This window comes from Hylobates moloch, unplaced genomic scaffold, assembly GCF_009828535.3.
Source record: "Hylobates moloch isolate HMO894 unplaced genomic scaffold, HMol_V3 SCAFFOLD_5, whole genome shotgun sequence".
NCBI lineage: Eukaryota > Metazoa > Chordata > Mammalia > Primates > Hylobatidae > Hylobates > Hylobates moloch.
Genome location: NW_026652280.1, coordinates 98,567,779 through 98,585,810, shown reverse-complemented (window position 1 = coordinate 98,585,810; position 18,032 = coordinate 98,567,779). Strand labels below are relative to the sequence as shown.

The window sequence follows — 18,032 nt, the reverse complement described above, 5'->3', positions numbered from 1 at the left end:
GAGTGATGCAGTATGTTTGCAAAGAGATGGAGTGCCCTGAGTGCCTAAGAGTCAAGTGGATGTCAATGAATTCTGTCCTGGGAGGGAGAAGGGCTGGGGTCCCAGAGAGGAAGGCAGAGGTTGGTGCCTTTGTGTCTCAGTTCTGAGCTTCCGGAAGGGAAGCCTCATGGGGGTGTGAGAGTGAGGTGATGGGAGAGCTCCGCTGGCACTGCAGCAAGTCTGGGGGTTAGGCCGCAGGAAGGTTTACGTCCAGCAGAGGAGGCAGAGATGCAAGAAATAGGGAAACAAGCTAACGGCCAAGGGGAGGTTCCCAGCCCTGCGGTGGACTGGGCTTCGGGGAACCACCTGGGGGCCCGCACAGGCAGCGGCCAGCAGAGGGCGCCGCGGACCCAGCACGGTGCTCTGAGAGTGCCGTGTACGCGTGCGCCGGTGGAGACGGGCAGAGGGGTGCGAGGAGCCCCAGGATCCCGCCAGGGGGCGCCGCGGGCTTGCGTCCTGAGGAGGCGGGAGGGGAAGGGGGATAGCTGGCTATGTCGGGTGTTAGACTTCCGGCCAGGCTGAGCTGGCCCTAGGGGCTGTGAGTCAGCGGAGGTTGAGAGGATGAGGTCACTCTGAGAACTGGAGAGTGACCCAGCGCCCGCGTGTGCGTGTGTATGTGTGTACGCGTGCGTGTGTGTGCACCCTTCTCCCAGTGCACAGAATTGTTGGTGAAGTGCATGTCAGGATGCGATCTGTCCTCATGATGAGGATGAATCATTGCTGCAGATCCTCAGGCACACACGGTCACACATAGGCACACACATGCACACTGTCGTGTATACACACTCCTTCCTGCATGTGCCCACTTAGTTACAGCACATCACCCATATGGGCAATACTTATTCCTTCTCTGAAGCCAGTAAAATCCAGAGACAGGGAGACAGATCCAGAGGAGCAAAGGCTGATAGTAATACGGGGAGACCCAGAGATAGTGGGCAAGACAGGCAGACACAGGTTCAATACAGCTCTGTGTTGGTGGGAGCTGGGGCTCTCCTAGGCCATCCCTGCCCAGTTCCTGGGCCTTCCCCACCCTATTTCTAAACTTGAAACCAGCTGGTCTCTGATATACCAGTGTGACCTCCCACGCCCACCTACCACCCCATTCCTCCCTCACCCCAGGCCTCACCTCCCCCACCTTCTGCCCCCCACACAACTCAGCCCTGCGTGGCTAGGGAGCAGGGGCTTCTGTTTCTTAAGGAGCTATAGGGAAGAGGATGATTCTGGGGCCAGAGTAGATCCTCACTTTATCCTGTATTACCCTGTGATTGTCCAGTCAATGCATTTTTAGGGCTCTCGGGGGCATTTAGGTGGAACTGTGAGTGGATGAAGATCAAGGTGGGCCTTTGAAAGTAGGGCCTGAAGAGGAGAAGGCTGGGGAGGGGCAGTGTCTGTCCTTGGGGTCTTACGGGAGGTTCCCTGAGGTGGAGTTTAGGTAGTATATTGGATTCCCCAGAGAGCCCATGGTGGTGAGCTGGAAGGGGCTTTGGTTTCCCATCAAGGCATTCTCACCAACTCTCCCCAACAGCGGCAGGAGGGCTCCATCATCTTCTCTGATGTATTGATCAGGAGAGCTCCAGAGGTAGACAGGCTGAAGCTGGAATACTGCCCTGTCCCTGACACCTGCTGGGGTGTTCTGGCGGGGCCCGGAAACGGAAGCCCTCTCCTGGCTTTGTTGGGCTTCCTGGGGAAGGCGGAGCTGGTCCACGGGTGACTCAGCGTCCTGCACAGAGTCCAACCCCTGGCCCAGTCCCTGTGTGTGTGTGTGTGTGTGTGTGTGTGTGTGTGTGTGTGTCCTATCCTGGCCTTGGGCAGGAGGAATTGGCCCCTCATAGAGTGTCAGCCCCATCTCTGGGGATGTGGAGTAGGGGCCACATCTGTGTCTGCCTCTGCCTCCAGGGCACAGCACTAATCTTAACGATGTGCTCGCCCCTGCCAAGCCCCTGCATGTGTGGTTAAGCTCTCAGCCTCCTTCCCACGTGTCTAAACAGGTGTCCCTTCGCAGAGTTTTCAGTTTCCTGGGAATGAAGGAGATCAGAATGTGTATGGAGGGAAGAGACCCAGCCTGGGTGAGATTTAGGGGCTTGAACATTGCCAAGGGGCCTGGCAGCCTGATGAGATGGCCTTCCAGAGAGCCCCAACTTATCTGCCAGGGTCTCCAGCTTCCTTCCTTCCAGGCTGCTCTACCACACACCTACCTCCGCATTCCTCCCCCACACCCCCAACTCCCACAGCACCGTCCTGACCTCACTGGGGCCTTTGTCCCAGCCGTGAGGCCCTGTCTGTGGGCCTGTCTCCTGCACAGGGAGAGAAAGAGCCCCATTGTTCTGGCTGCCTGCTGTGACACAGCAGCTCCCAAAGACTTCCAAAAATGCTCAGCCCGTCAGGCTCCTGTGGGTGAGTGGACTTTCCCTGGGGGCTGCAGGCAGATCTCTGCCTGGAATGAGGGCCCAGGTGCTGTCTCTCCCAGCTGTGCGAGAGTTCTTTCAATCTGCAGACTGGAGGTCCTTCCTGAGATCTGACTTCCGCTCTGCATGCAGCAAAGCAGCCTACTTCGTCCTGAGAAGGGAGAACTGAAAGAGGCAGGGGCAGAGCATGAGGAAGGAAAGGAAAGGAAGGAAAAAAGGAAGGAAAAAGAAAAGAAAGCAGGAGAAAAGGAAGAATGCGAGGAAATTCCTCCCCACTGAGAGACTCTAGACTAGTTAATTGTCTGAGTGGGTGGATCTTGTGGCTTCTGTGTTTATTCCCGGATGCTTCTTCCTTAGTATTTAGAGAGCTTGCTAATGGGGAGGCTGTTGACCACAGGACTGGAGTATTTAAGGGGGCTAGCCCACAGTCCCCTGGCCCATGGGTTTTTGTTTCATTTTTTTGAGGCAGGGTCTCACTTTGTTGCCCAGATTGTAGTACAGAGGCACGATCTTGACTCACTGCAACCTCTGCCTCCCAGGCTCAAGCGATTCTCGTGCCTCAGCCTCCTGAGCAGCTGGGACTATAAGGCGCATGCTACCATGCAGGCAAATTTTTGTTTTTGTTTTTGTAGGAACGAGGTTTCTCCATGTTGCCCAGGCTGGTCTCGAACTACCGGGCTCAAGCAATCCTCCCGCCTCAGCCTCCCAAAGTGCTGGGATTACAGGCATAAGCCACCTCGCCTGGCCTGGCCCATGTTCTATAGACCCCAAGTGGCATCTAGGAATTCCTAGTATCATTGGCAAGGGACATCGCTCTGTGCCTCAGTTTTCCTATCAGGGTGAACTGAAGTTCTCTCTGACATAATTTCCTAGCAAGTGAAAGGAAGAAATCCTGGAGAGACCAAAAGACTCAGAAATTGGGAAGGGGCCAGGGAGGAGGGAAGAAAGTAGGTAGAAGACAGAAGAGAGATGAAAATGGGGAGACAGGGAAGGAGAGTTGGGTCCCTGAGTGGCAAATGTCTCTCCTTTATGAAGAAGATGGAGTTCTGAAGACCCGGGGGGGGGGCGGGTGGCCAGAGCCAGTGGAGCATTCCCCAACTGTAAAGTCTCCCAGCCACCCTTCTTGGGGCTCTGGGGCCCTGGGGCTTGCAAACAGCTGAGACGGCAGCTGTTGGGAGGGGGTTCCTCGACAGAGGCCTCCTGGCACCTGCCTCGGTTTATTTCTGGAGACACAGCTGAGTCATGGGGGTGGGGAGAGTGAATGGGACTGGGGGAGGGGAGACTGTGACTAGAAGAGAAGGTTGAGGAAGGAAGAGGGCTCTAGGGCCTGGGACTCTAGGGTCCATCCCTTTGGGGCCAGAGCACCAAGAACAGGAGGGACATCCACATTGGAGCCCCTGGAATAGTGGGGCTTGGGGAAGGCTTTGGGGAGTAGGAGGCAGGGTCTCTACCCTTGAAATGTGGGAGAAGAGACAAGCCTGATCTGGGTGTGGGAATGCTGTGTTAAAAAGACTGGGAGGCCAGTCACAGTGGCTCATGCCTGTAATCTCAGCATTTGGGGAGGCCAAAGAGGGCGGATCACTTGAGCCCAGGAGTTCAAGACCAGCCTAGGCAACATAGCAAGAGCCTGTCTCTACTAAAAATATAAAAATTAGCCAGGCCTGGTGGCTTGCACCTGCAGTCCCAGTAACTTGAGAGGCTGAGGTGGGAGGATCACTGTTGTGAGCCAAGAAGGCCAAGGCTGCCGTGAACTAGGATAGTGTCACTGCACTCCAGCCTGGGTGACAAACGAGATCTCCATCTTTTAAAAAAAAAAAAAAAGAAGAAGAAGAAGAAGAGGAAGAAAAGAAAGAAAGCGGAAGGAGAGGGGAAAGAGGGCTCCCAGCAGGGAGGTAGATAGGAGACCCCAGTGCCATGAGAGAGGGCCACGTTTTCCTCTGTGGGCCATTCTTTCTGTCCCTCCCTCTGCTTCTGAGCCAAGCAGCCCCTCCCCTCATTCAGCCACTTGAGATTCTCATCCTAGTCTTTCTAAGGTTGGCCTGTAGATGCAGGAACAGAGGGCCTGGGTCCTTTCTTCAGGCACTCGAGCTGCATTCAAGAAACATCCTGTTTTCCCACCTCCCAGGAAGACCCTCAAGTCTAACTTCCATCTGTCCTGCTGCAGGACCCATCCTGGAACTTAGCTCTCCCCTGTGGGTGGGGCTGGGGGTCCAGTTGGGACCCAGGAGCCTGTGCCCAAGCCCAGAGTCGTCTCAAGTTTCCTGGGCTTAGGTGGGCTTTTTTTCCATCCCCTCTCCCTTCCATGGGCAGCCTCAGAGAGCACATTCCAGCTGAAATTAAATCACATTCCTCTCTCCCTGCTTCATGAGGATGGCATTGCTGACAGCAGCTGTGACACCACAGGGTCAAGTGGCCGCAGCTGGTTCCCCAGGGAGGGGCTGAGAAGGGGGCAGGGAGGGAAGTGGAGGACCAGGGCCTTTCTTTGGAGGCAATAAATGAATTCTGATTCTTTGATCTCGAGAGACCAGAGAAAGAGGCATAGACCCTGCAGTGGCAGGATCAAGGTTAGACCACAGGATGTCTGTCCTAGCTGTGTGGGGATGACCCAGTCCCAAGAAGGCCCCGCGGCGGAAGGAGGTGTCTGGTATCTCTTTCTGAGAGGACCCCCTGGAAGAACGAGCTCTCCCTACTCCAGGGCTGGGCTCTCACACACACAGACATTAAGGCTGAAGGAGCCCTTTAAGAGGCCACGCACTTCCTTGGCCAGAGCCCAGTGCCTAGGCCTTTGATTTCCTCGGAGACTCTGGTGGCAGTGGCGGCAGGAGCAGCAGCAGCAGCAACGGGACAGCATCAGGCTGGGTTGAATGGAGAGCTCAGCCCCTGACCTCACCCTCCGAGGCGCCTCAGCCTGCACAGCCTTATAAGGAAGTGCCCCAAACAAACTGAGGAAGCAACCTCCGGCCCCCCACCCGGCCCCACCCCATCCAGAAGCTATATTTACCCAGAGGAGGCCCCAGAATAACCTCCCACTTGTCCTTGCACTGATTGGAGGGGTAGGGGAGGGGGGGGGTACTGTCCCTCTGTGCTCTCTCCCCTGGGACTCCACCCTCAGAAGTGTGTCCCATTGTCGGTCATGGTCATTCATTTATTTAATACGTGTTTATTCAGCACCCCCTGGGCTCCCAGGCACTGAGCTAGGCTCTGGGCGATGACCAGGACAAAGGTCTTGCTGTCCCAGAAATTCCCATGATGACAGCATGTCTGAGACCCCGCAGTCTCCTGGTTTTGCTCCTACTCTGGCCTCCTTTTCCAGCTCCTTCCCAGTCATTTCCTCTCTGTCAGGAGCTCCTCTGGAGCTCTGTCCAGGGCTCTCTTCATCCTATATGCTCTCTCTAGGGAATCTCTAGGCCAGTGACCCCCTAATTCCTGTCTCCAACCTGGCCCTCTCTCCTGTGCTCCAGCTGCACGTGTCCACCCACCCCAGGCACCTCCTCTTGGAGGTCACAATTTCCTGCTGGACTCTGCCACTCAGAAAATAGTCCTACATCTCCCAGCTACCCAGGCCAAAAACCTGGGACCCTCTGCTGGCATATCCCCCTCCCTCCCCTACCGTGGATTACCAAGTCCTGAGATTCCCTTTCCTCACGTGTCTCCTCTCCACCACCACTGTCTCCTGCCTGCACTATGGCAGGCAGCAGCCTCCCTGAAGCCCTCCTGCCCACACCAACCTGTTTTCACGCAGCAGCCAGAGAGTTTGACTTGAAATGCAAACCTGGGCGGGAGCGGTGGCTCACACCCGTAATCCCAGCACTTTGGGAGGCAGAGGCGGGCAAATCACCTGAGGTCAGGAGTTTGAGATTAACCCGGCCATCATGGTGAAACCCCGTCTCTACTATACAAAAATTAGCCGGGTGTGGTGGCAGGTGCCTGTAATCCCAGCTACTCGGGAGGCTGAGGCAGGAGAATCTCTTGAACCTGGGAGCAGAGGTTGCAGTGAGCCGAGATCGCACTACTGCACTCCAGCCTGGGTGACAGAATGAGACTCCTGTTTCAAAAAACAAACAAGCAAACAAAAATTAGCTGGGCGTGGCCTCGGGCGCCTGTAATCCCAGCTACTTGGGAGGCTGAGGCAGGGGAATTGCTTGCACCCGGGAGGCAGAGGTTGCAGTAGCCAAGATTGCATCACTGCACTCCAGCCTGGGCGATGGAATGAGACTCCTTCTCAAAAAAAAAAAAAAAAAGAAATGCAAACCTGGTCACGTCACCTCTGCTTACAACCCTTTAGAAGCTCTCACTTCAGAATTCATTAATTGCCTCCAAATACGAAGAATTATTTGTTTCCTGGCTATCTAATGAGCCCTCTGTCCCCGAACCCTGACTCTCTCTTCAGTCTCATCATGAATTTCTCTTCCCTCCTCCACCGTCTGGCACAGGAGCCTTCCTTTTCTTCCTCAGTTGCCCAGGCTTTCTCTTCCTGCCTCTGAACTTTGCACATGCGGTTCCCTCTGACTAGAACCATTTTCCTCCCCCTCCTCCCCCACTGGCCACTCCTGCTCATCCTTCAGGTTCTCAGGAGAGCCTTCCCTGTCTACCTGCTCCCGTACACCCCCCAGCCCAGGTCAGGTGAGGTCCCCTGCACTCTGCTCCCATAACCTAGGGCACTTCTCTGTTTTCAGATATGATTTCCACTGAGAAGCCCTTGTTCAACTGGTAGGTAAAGCTGCCTGAGTGAGGAAGCACATTGTTCTTTATCTGTGGCTCCCCAGTGCCCGCACAGTGCATGGCATGTAGTAGATGCTCAGTAAATAGTTGTTAACAAATGACGACCACTCCTGTTCTCACCATTAGGAATGTCCCTGTTACTGTCCAACCCTCGTTCCTCTTGCTGCGTTGACAGACAATCACTTCCAAAGAGAACACGCCTCCCACGACATATTCCCTTAGGGAAGTCCTCACTTCTACCCTGTTTGAGATTATTGGCAGCAATGGCCAGTTTAGTAACTCTATAGGGGATCAGGGGCCCTGTGTGGGGGGTAGGGTGGGCACTGGGCACAGGGAAGGACTGCTTGGCTAGGCCCCTGTCCTTGGCCCTTGCCCAATCGGAGGTGCCCGAGGGCCTGGGGAGATCAAGCACAGGGCACCTCTGTCCCATTGGAGGGGCAGGGAGTGGACCTTCCTTGCCTGGATGTCAATGCACTGGCCCCAGGCCTAGCAGCCTGGCAGGATTAGATAGGGTCTTGTTAGCAGTGGGGACAGGAAGGAGAAAGTGGAGGTTTGGGCTGCCAGGAGGGTGGGGTGGGGAGAGACAGGATCTCGGCCCCTGAGGGATGGGGCATAGCGGGTGTGAAATGGAGCCTGGGTGCCCAAGACAGAGGTGCTAGATGGAGACAGGCAGAGAAACAGACAGTGAGGGCATGTCAGGGAGGCCCCTATCCACCTCTCTCTGGCTGGATGACAGGAGTAGGAGCCAGAGGGGCTGGGACTTCATCTTCTCATCTTTCTCCAGCCCTCAGCCCTGAGCCCAAAGGGAGGAAGAGCCTGCTCCTGGACTTGGGATTGACTCCAAATTGGAACATTTGTTTGGCAGCCCCTATCCCACCCCCACCCGCGCTATTTAGACGTGTTGCCAGATCTTCCTTCTCTGCAGAGCTGAAGCAGCGAGTGGTTTCTATTTAGGTATCCTGACTTCAAGGCCTGCAGGCCCCACCTAATCCAGGAACCCCTGGTCCCCTCCCTGTCCTACACAGGGACACAGAGAGCTCCTGGGAAGTGGGGCGAGGAGGAGACACTGTGGCTGGAGGACCCTCGGGCTAAGCTGCTGCCAGCACAGCACTGTCATCAGCACACCCCTAGCTCCCACCCTGACAGTTCAGCTCCCCCTCCACTTTCCCTTCTTCCCTGCCTCCTGCTGCAGCGTGTGAGGGAAGTCCTACTGAAGAGCTACGCTGGCTGTCTTCAGCCTCCTTCCTGCTCTCCTGGGCCCTGGGAGGCTCCCAGGTCACCTGGCCCAGCCTCTCTCATTGTGTAGCAGAGTCTGAGGCTCAGAGAGGATCAACGCTGACCTGAGGCCACGCAGCCAGACTGAGGAAGAACAGGCCTGCCTCTTCCCTCACCCTGCTCCCACCCAGCCAGGCTGAGGAGATCAGGCCAGACAACTTGTTTGGGTTTAGAGACAAGGGGGCTTATTATGCTGGCGGCACCAAGGCGCTAATGGGGGGGACATACAAGGGTGGGGGTGGCTCCAAGGCCTAATCCCTGTAATCAGTGCTGTGGGCAGAGATGATGATGGGCCTGGCTTCTGCAGGCGCTGAGGTCACCTGGACTGGCCTCCCCCAGCCAAGCAACAGCCCCTGGCCCTCCCCAGGCCCCAGCACTGCTTCCTGCAGCTTGGGTCTGTCTGCCTTCATCCCCCCAGGAGGCCTCCGGGTCCTCCTCTCCTCAGCAGGCAGCCCCTCCCCAGCACCAGCTTCCTCCTCTCCCCCACAGTCTCCCCTGCCACCCCTGTCTCTGCTCCTGTACTAACCCTGAGGGCCCCCTCTGAGTGGGGGAAGAAAGAGTCCAGACTTTGAAGGCGGAGGCATTACTTTATTCAGACAGGGACTAGCCAGGCAGGGCCACAATGTGGCAGGGATGGGGGGGTCAGGATATGGGAGTGCCGTCACCTCCATTAGCCACAGGCCAGACGGCCCAGGAGGGTGGTGCTACTGCAGTGAGATGGCGCAGGGCTGGTGAGCTTGGGCACAAAAGCCAGCATGTCACCCTCCCTTTGGAGAAGCCTCTGGGCCACAGGCCTTTTCCAGCTGACGGGATGCGGAGGGAAGGGGACCTAGCACTATCGGGATTCAGCTGACTTAGCCTATGGGATGGAGCAGGCAAGAGATTCCCTTTGCAGGGAGGGAGGTTATATTCCTACAGCCTCCATTCTTGGAGTAGGCTCCTTTGCCACACCCCTTTTCACCTTAGCGGGCCAGGCCTCTCAGCCAGAAACCACACGTCAAGAGATCGTAAGTTAAGAGTGCTGCTCCTGAGCTGGGAGCAGGCTTGAAGGCATCCTTCCCCTCCCCACACCCCTAAGTCCCCAGTGCCGGGCAGATGGTCTTTTCCTAGTCCTCCCCTGAGGACCAGGACTCTCTATCTCCTTCCTTCTGAGTGAACTTCAGGAACTGACCCTGGCCCAGGTGAACAGAAGCCCCTGCCCAAGAGGTCTTCAGGGCACTCCCCTCCTCCTCCTGAAAGGGGCTCCCTCGGTCTCCCTCAGAGACCAGCAGCGTTCCTTGCCCCACTTCCTCAGACTGCTCCAGCCCGTTCATCACTCCCCCATTCACATGCTGTGACTTCTCCTCCAAATTGGGACCCTGGCCATTAACACCAATGATGTCTGCCCCTGGGCCTGCATCCTCTATCCCACTGGGGATCTCCAGAGGGCCAGGGACTTTGTCGTCCCTCTCCAAGGAAACAGGGTCAGACTCTTCCTCTGAGCCAGAAGGCTCAGCACTGTCCTGGGACTCCGTTTCCAGGGCAGTCATGGGAGCACCAGCCACTGCACCCCTCAAGCTGTCATCCCAGGGGACACTGACACTCACAGAATCAGACTCCAGGAATTCCCCTCTCTGGGAGCTACTCAGGGCCTGGAGGCTGCCAACAGAAGACCCTGGCCCCCACCGCCCAGCCCCTGGCTCCCTCCCCTCCTCCTCATCTTCCTCTCCCTCCTCCCCACTTTCTTCCTCATCTGCAAACCCATCGGACTCCCCATCCCGATCCCAGGCTGCAGGCTCCAGTAGCAGCTGGGGCACCTGGCCCAGAGGTTCTGCCACCTCCCCAGGGACCCCAGGAAGAAAAGGTGCCTCAGTCCCCAGGTCCTCAAATTCCTCTGACAGGTCAGAGTCACGGCCACACTCCTCTTCTCCCTCCTTCCCCTCCTCCTCTTCTGAGGGTGGGGCCTCAAGGCCCTCGGAAGCCAGGACAGCAGGATCCCAGCCCTCCTTTCCAGTCTCCCCTTGAGGGGGTGGCCTCTGCTCTCCAGTGGGGTCCCACCTGGGGGAGGTGGGAGACCTGAGGTAGAGGCCCAGGGGAGTGGAGTCTGGAAGGGTCTCCCCGAGCTCATCCTCCTCGCTCTCTTCTCTGCTCTCCTCCCCTTCCTCCTGGAGGCCCTCAGGGATCTCCCCAGAACCCAACTCCTCCTGCTCGCTCTCTACTTTCTCCAGGGCTTCAGCCCTCCTCTGCACCCCCCGGCTAGCGTCCTGACTCCCTTCAGCCTGAGGCTGGGGCCCAGGGGCATCTTCCAGGATCGGGGTGTACATTGGGTTGGGGGGCACCAGCACTGGTGGTACATCCTCCTCAGCTTCCTCTGACCCCAGGGGCCAAGGTGGAGGGGCATCACTTCCAGCGTGGCCCAGGGTCTCAGCAGGGAACGCCTCCTCTGCTCCTCTGGGGGCCTCAGCCTCTGACTCCTCCCTACCCTTGGGAGGCTCCCAAGGGTCTCTGCTCTTCCCAGGCAGCTCGGAGAACTCTGTCCCCAGACCACCTGCCTCCTCTAGGTCCTTTCTAGGCCCTTCCAAGCCCTGAACGCTCTTTGCCTCCAAACTCTCCTCTTCCAGGGGTGGTTCCATCACCTCTTCCCTGGTCAGATAGCCTGGGTCCTCCAGCCCTCCCATCTCCTGCCCTGGCCCTGGCTCAGCTCCTGCAGCAGACTCACCCGTGGCAGGCTCTGACCCCAACATGACCTCTGGGGAGGCTTGGTCACCCCCTGGGGCCACATCCTCATCTTCCACCAGGGGCTCTATCGCCTCTGGCAGCCCCTGGGGAGCTTGGAGGCCTGGGGCCCCCACCTGTTGTGATTGCCCTTCAGGGTCCTGGAGGCCCTCAGCCCCTCCCTTCCCACTGGCTCCCTCAACTAGGTCTCTCTGCTCTTTGGGCTCAGGGCTCTCTGGGTGCCCCTCGCTTGGGATCCAGACCTCCTCTGTGACATTCAACTCTCCCTCCTCTACCACCTCCTCCTTCCCAGTGAAGCCATCCTGCTCCCTCAGATTCAGCTCTGCCTCATCCTCATTTTCCACTCCAGCCATCCCAGGGGAGCTTTCCTGAGCCAGTTCTTGGTCCTTCCCCACCGTATCTTCCCACCTCTGCACATCTGCAGACTGCGGCACCTCCCGTCCCTCCTCCTCCAGAGACCTCAGTGACTCTTGGTTCTCTCCCTTCCTCAGGTTCTCTTCCTCTTCCAGATTCCTTTGACTCTCCTTGTCTACCTCCTCTGGAGATCTCAAATTCTCCAGGTTCCATGCTCCCAGAGATCTCAATGATTCCTGATTCTCCTCTTCTAGGAGTCTCAATGTCTCTTGGTTCACTTCCACAGACTCCAGTGGTTCTTGAATTTCCTTTTCTAGAGGTTTCATTGTCCCCTGATTTATTTCTTCTGGAGACCACAGTGGTGCTTGAGTTTCTGGAGATTTCAGTGTTTCCAGGTTCTCTTGTCCTGCAGACTTCAGTGATTCTAGGATCTCTGCTTCTAAAGATTTTATTGCCTCTACACTCTCTTCTTTGAGTGACTTTAAGACCTCTTGATTCTTATTTTCAAAAGGTCTAGCTATCTCCTGGTCAAGAGACTTCAGTGGTTCTGGATACACTTTTTCTGGGGGTCTTAATGTCATCTGATCCTCTTCCCCTAGAGACCTCCGTCGCTGTTGAGTCTCTTTTTCAAGAGTTCTCGATGTTTCTTGGTCCTGTTCTTCTAAAGACCTCAGTGATTTGTGATTCTCTGTTTCTAGAGGTCTCACAATACTCTGGTCCTCTTCTTCTAGAGTCTTCAGTGGCTCCTGGTTCTCTTTTTCTAGAGATCTAAAGGCCTCTTGATTCTTATCTTCAAGAGACCTCAGGGGTTCCTGATTCTCCTTTGTCAGAGGTCTCAGTGTCTCCTCATCCCCGACTTCTGGAGATCTCAGTGGCTCTTGATTCTCCTTTTCCAGAGCTGCCAATGACTCTAAGTTCTCTTGCAGAGAACTTACTAATTCTTGATTTTCCTTTCCTGGAAATAAAAATGTCTCTAGATTACCTTCAAGAGAGTTCATTAGTTCTTGATTCTCCTTTTGCAGGGATTGCAATGTCTGTGTGTCCTCTTTTCCTATAGGCTTAACTTGGCCTACAGCCTCTTTTTCTAGAGGTCTCACTACCTCCACATCCTTTAATAGCTCTTTATTTTCCTTTTCTAGACTTTTTAGTGTTTCTAAGTCTTCTTCTAAAGACCTCGGACATTCTTGATTCTCCCTTTCTAGTGTCTCATGGCTCTGGTTTTCCAGAGTCTTCAGTGACTCTTGAATCTCCTCTCCCAGAGACTTCAGGGTTTCTTTTTCCAAAAGAACCTGGGAGTCCTGGATTTCCTTCCTGTTTAGATCCTCTTCTTCCCATATTTCCTGCTGCAAGCTGCTTACCACTTTGCCCTCTATGGCTGTTTCTTTCTCTACCAACCCCCAGATTTGCCCTTCACCTTCCCCTTGGCATATGCTGAACACTCTAGACCCACCGGATTCTCCATCCTTAGCCTCTAAACTGGAGTGGTCAGGGCTGAGGGGTGGGGCCAAGGAGGCATGGTCCTCTGGGGACTGGCCTGTACTGGCCTCTTGCCGCTGGCCCCCAGGCTCCTCTGGTCCAGGCAGGATGCTGGCAGGAATGGCCACCCTGGCTTCAGCCCGCAGGGGCTCTGGAACCTGTTTCCTCCCACCCTGTGTCTGGAGCAGAGACACAGGAGCATCCTGGGCTCTGATCTCTGCATCTGCAGCTGGAGAGGGTGCCTGAGGCGTGGGGGAGATGGGGGTGCTGGCCAAGGTAGGGGTACGGGCCTGGAGGAATTCTTGGTTCTTAAGAAAGGCTGGCACAGGTGTCTCAAGGGTAGCAGGCAAGGGTGAGGGAAGGGAAGTTGGACTCAGGACTGGGAGCAAAGATCCAAGACGCCGGCCCTCTGGGGTCCCAGGGAATTGCAGCTCCAGCTTGGGGTCTGGAAAGGCAGAGGGGGAAGAAACAGCATCAGTATATCACTGGCAGTGAGGGGAGCCACAGAGCAGCCACCACTGGCAAAAGTATCCATGTGCCTGCCTGCCCCTGGCGCCCATGGCTGGGCTGAGAGCATGCTCATTGACACTGGAGGCCACGGACTTGAGATTTAGATTGGTGCATCTCGGGAAAGATAGGTCTCGGGTATGAAGAGCAAAGCAGGGTAGTTTCTGGGGGAACTTGGCCCCTCCTCTTACCCTGAAAGCTGAGGGAAGTCTTGGAGCCACTGCCAGGTGTTTGCAGCCGGGAGTTCTCAGCCTCCAGGAGGGTCCTGGAGAGGACGGAGGGAAAGTGGGGTCAGCCCTCTGCCCCCAGGCCTGCAGGCAGCAAGCCAGCTGGGGACAACTCAGGCTGAGCTTGCAACATCCTGGCACTGCAGGCTTCCTCTTCATTTGACACTGTCACACAAAAGCCACACTCAGGGTGAAATCACACAGTCACATACCCACAGACATCACACACTTGGTCACACAGAGTCACACCGTATTTGGGATACACAGCAGAGCTCAGACATAGAAGCAGATTCCCACACAGTCGGACATTGCCCTACACACACCCACACAAGGCTTAGACTAGCCTCCTCCTCCCACCCCAGGCCAATGACCTCATCCTCTGTGTGGGGGACTGATTCTCATGCTAATTGCTGCCATTGTCCAAGCCACCATCTGGAGGGTCTGAGGAGGAGAGGATTCTGGGGAAGTGGGAATTCTCAGGCCGTTCCCATGGGATGGGCTCCCTCCTCCTTCCCCGGTGGCCCCCAGAGCTAGCGACAGACAAAAGCAAATGAATTCAGCTCCCCCTCTCCAAATCCTTTTCATGCTTCAAAAAACAGCAGTTAAATTCCTCGGAGGCCCACCAGACCCTTCCCCTCAGTGGCTTCACTGGGGGTCAGGGCCCTCATCTCAGGATCTCTAAGCACTCTGGATCCCAAGCTTTTCGGGGCACAGAGGTCTTTGTGTCCAGGCCCCTGCCTCAGCGCCCCTTGAACCAATTAGGGGAGCAGGGACCAATCAATTCAATAACTTAGGCTGAGCAGCTGCTCCTCTCTGCTTTGCTCCATGATCTCTGAGTCTGGTTAGCACTCGCTATGGCCTCACCTCTGTCCTTCCCAGTGCTGCAGGCTTCCTTCTGGGCTTCTCTTCCCTGGCGGTGGAGCCCCTCTCCTCCACGTCCTCCCCAGAGCCTCACTGACCTTCCATCTCTGGGCCTTGCCTCCCCTCCTTTCCTGGATCTCATGTGGCCCTTCACCAGCCACAGAGCCCCTTCCTCAGGCTCCATCAATGGCCCCTCAGCCAACAGGACTAGTTTCCCAGAAGAGACTGCGGGCTTTGCCCAAGGCCACATAGCAAGTGAGAAGCCACCCCTCCTTGGTCTCAGCCATTTCTAGGATAACAGAAAATGTGGACAATGAAAGGCTGGGCAGGACCAAGGGCACTAGGGGCATGAGAGGAGTCAGGCCCCATGACATCCAGGCTAGAGGAGGCCTTGGAAGTCCCCCAGCCCAGCCCTCAGCCCCTCGACAAGGCTGAGGCCCAGGTCAGGTGGCAGGTCAGTGCAGCCACCCCATGCCTGCAATGCCTCCTTTCCGTGGCTGCCAAAGGACATGACCCCCTGGGTGTGGGCACACATAGAGTTGGAGCTTTGCCCCTTGGGGGAAGGGTCTGGATGCAGTTGCCCCACACGGGCTCAGCCCCTCTCCAGAGGCTGTCCCACTCGGCAATATCATCTCTCCTGGGGGGATTTCCTGGGCACAGGACATTTCTCAGGTCTCCAACCTATGGGGGAGCAGATGGTTTCAGGCAGGACATGTTCCGGTGTGGAAGTGACCAGCCTAGAGTCACAGAACCCAGTGGCAGGACAGTTGCCATCACCTACACCTCTGGTCCCCTTCAGCCATGTAGTCTGCCCCAGCATGTGTGTGCACCTCTGTGTGCCTGGGTGGACAGGGCTCGTCTCGTACCTGTACGTGGCCACCTCCAGGCTGAGGGACATCTTGAGGTGTGCCAGCTGCTGCCGACCTTCCAGGACCTGAGCGATCTGGCTCTGTAGGCCCTGTTTCTCCTGCTCCAGGGCCTCCACAGCCAGCTGCAGGGCAGGCGAGAGGCAGTCAGTGGAGGGGCTGGGGTCCCTTCTGTGAACCAACTTGCTTCCTGCCCGCTGCTGCTGCCCGGGAAGCACCTCCTGCTCCCTGGCTGACTTATCTGTGTAGCAGACCCCTGCCTCCCCTACCCTATTCCCTGCCCAGAGAGCCCCCTCTGGATCAGCCAAGATGAGCCCAGGGCCCCTGTCAGCCCTCTCAGCTCTCTCCCATGGCCTGCTCCTCCTCTGAGGATGCTGATTAAATGGTAGCACATGTTGCTCAGAACACAGCTCCCACAGGAAGGGGAAGTGACGGAGGAGATGGGTTATGGAGAGAGAAGAGGGGAAAAAAAAAAGTGAAAACAGAAGGAAAAACGATTAATCAAGAGGCCTGGAGCCTGCAGGACTGGAAGGCAAACAGCCCCCGTCCCCCATTGGTCCCATCTCCCACAGCTGTCTCCGGCTCCTCACAGCAGGCTCTCACCCCCGCCCCACCCCCATTTCCCACATGTTCTGGATTCTCTCTCCTCTGAGAGGAGGGATGGGGAGGTGGCCATGGCACCTCTGTGTGGCCTAGGCAAGGAGCTGTTTTCTCAGCTGCTGGTCACATCTGTGCCCTGTGAGAAGGAGCAGCTGTTATGGGCCTCTGGAATGTGCTCCAGGGAGCCGAGAAGCCATGACATGGGAGGGAGCTGGTAGCCATTCATTCACGGCCCCTCACTCCTCCCCTCAGGGGGAGGAGGGCTGTGAGGAACTTGGAGATTCTGAGTGGCCAGGCCACCAGACTCAGCGCAGAGGCGACAGTGCTGGGTGTCTTCCTAGTAATAGCAGAGCCTGGGGAGGGGCCCGGAGCCCCGGTCATCATCAGTGCCAGAAGGTGCCATCCAGAGAGTGGCGGGGCTATTGCAACGGGTCTTGGGCCTGACTGCCCACCCGGGATGTGCTTCGAGAAGCCCCACCATTCGCATCCTACACTAGACGGGCTGTAAAAGTCTAGGACTTGTGGCACCAGGTTTCTGAGAACTGGCTCCTGATTCAGCAGCCAGCTAGCCCCACTCCCTTCCCAGAAGGTCTCTGAGCTTCATAAGGGACTTTCTGGAGCTTTCTGGGACTTTCTCTCACCCAGGCCCTCAACCTCCTCACCTGGAACTTTTCAGTAGCCCTCAGCCGCTCCTGCCAGCGGCCCTCCAACCTCTGTTCCAACGCTGCCCTGCGCTCCTGGAGGCCTCCGCGCTCAGCCTGGAGCTGCTGCAGCTCCAGGCGGCCCTCGCGGGCACCCTGCACCGCCCGGCCCAGCCGCTCGCGGGCCTGGCCCAGCGACGTCTCCATGTGTGCCACGCGCTCCTGGTAGCCGCGCACTGCCCCGCGCCACGCCTCGCCCAGTCGCCTTGCCAGCTCCTCCACCTCCGGGGCCGGCGCGGGAGGCCCGCGGGGCGGCGCGGGGCAGCGGGGGGCACAGGCAGCCTGCGCGTTCAGGCCGACGCGCTCCTCCTCGTGCGCCACGCGTACAGCCTCTAGCTCGCGCTCCAGCTCTGCAGCCTGGCTACTCAGCCAGGCCCGGGCGCATTTCTCCGCCTCGACGGCGCGCCGGTTGCGGGCTACCTCCTCCGTCGTCCGCTCCCGGGCCAGCCGCAGCTGCTGGCATCGGCCTGCCACGCCCTCCAGCTCTTCAGCCAGGTTGTCGCGCGCCACCTCGGCCGCGTGCTTCTCCCGCCAGCGCTGGTCAACGAGGGCCCGCAGGGCCGCCAGCTCGTCGTCGGCACGCGCCCGCCAGGAGGTGTCCGCGGATTGTGCCCGGAGCCCCCCGAGCTCCGCGCTGAGCAGCTCATTCTGCTCCTCCAGCGCCTTGACCCGGGCCAGGTAGGCCTCCAGGCGCCGATTGAGCTCCCACATCTGAAACGACTCCTCCCCCATGCAGCCCTCCATCCTGCTCGTCTGACCCACTGAGGATGGACAGACGCGGGGCACCAGGAGAAGGGAGCGGATCGCAGAGCTTTTAGGACGGAAGAGAAAAGAGACCGACGGGGACAATGACGGGGCGGGGCGGGGTGGGAGTAGCCTGAGCGACTGAGAGTCGGGAGTGGGAGCGAGGCTATTCATACTCCCGCCAGGCGGGCGGGAAGAGGGGCGGGACCCAGGCCTTAACCCCTTAAAGGTCAGAGAGTGGCAGCAGCTTCTGGAGAGTGGAACCGAAGAAGAAGCCGTACCATGGAGAATTGGATCTGATGGTCGTGGCTTTCTGAGGGAGGAGGCTGTGAAGAAGGGTCACAATCCCCGAAAAAGGCAGATAATGCACAGAACTGAGCCTGTGGGGGTGGGAGTGCCAGGGCGTTCCAGCCTGGGAGGGAGTGCAGTCTCAGTTACTCAACACATCCGAGAGAGGTATCACTTACTGAATTCCTCTAAGACTCAGTTTCCTCATCCATAAAATGGGAGCAATGATGGAAATCGCATGGCTGCTGAAAA

At 57.3% G+C, this 18,032-nt stretch overlaps 1 protein-coding gene across 1 annotated transcript; it reads right to left on the bottom strand.

Annotated features, from left to right (window-relative positions):
* Positions 1-9,008: 9,008 nt before the first annotated feature.
* Positions 9,009-17,635, bottom strand: NES (nestin). Its single transcript, XM_032154129.2, has 4 exons — positions 16,710-17,635; positions 15,448-15,572; positions 13,685-13,758; positions 9,009-13,431 (listed from the first exon to the last, which is right to left on the bottom strand). Exons 1-4 carry the CDS (start codon positions 17,490-17,492, stop codon positions 9,548-9,550), a joined length of 4,866 nt encoding a protein of 1,621 aa, XP_032010020.1. The 5' UTR covers positions 17,493-17,635; the 3' UTR covers positions 9,009-9,547.
* Between the last annotated feature and the right edge of the window lie 397 nt (positions 17,636-18,032).

What these genes read in the sequence shown, in the direction of transcription:
- NES (XM_032154129.2), bottom strand. Translation starts at nt 17,492, where the DNA reads ATGGAGGGCTGCATGGGGGAGGAGTCGTTTCAGATGTGGGAGCTCAAT. An exon ending in GGGCTACTGAAAAGTTCCAG is followed by an intron (nt 15,573 to 16,709) that starts GTGAGGAGGTTG and finishes CCTGCCCTGCAG; the next exon opens with CTGGCTGTGGAGGCCCTGGA. An exon ending in CTGGAGGTGGCCACGTACAG is followed by an intron (nt 13,759 to 15,447) that starts GTACGAGACGAG and finishes CGTCCTCTCCAG; the next exon opens with GACCCTCCTGGAGGCTGAGA.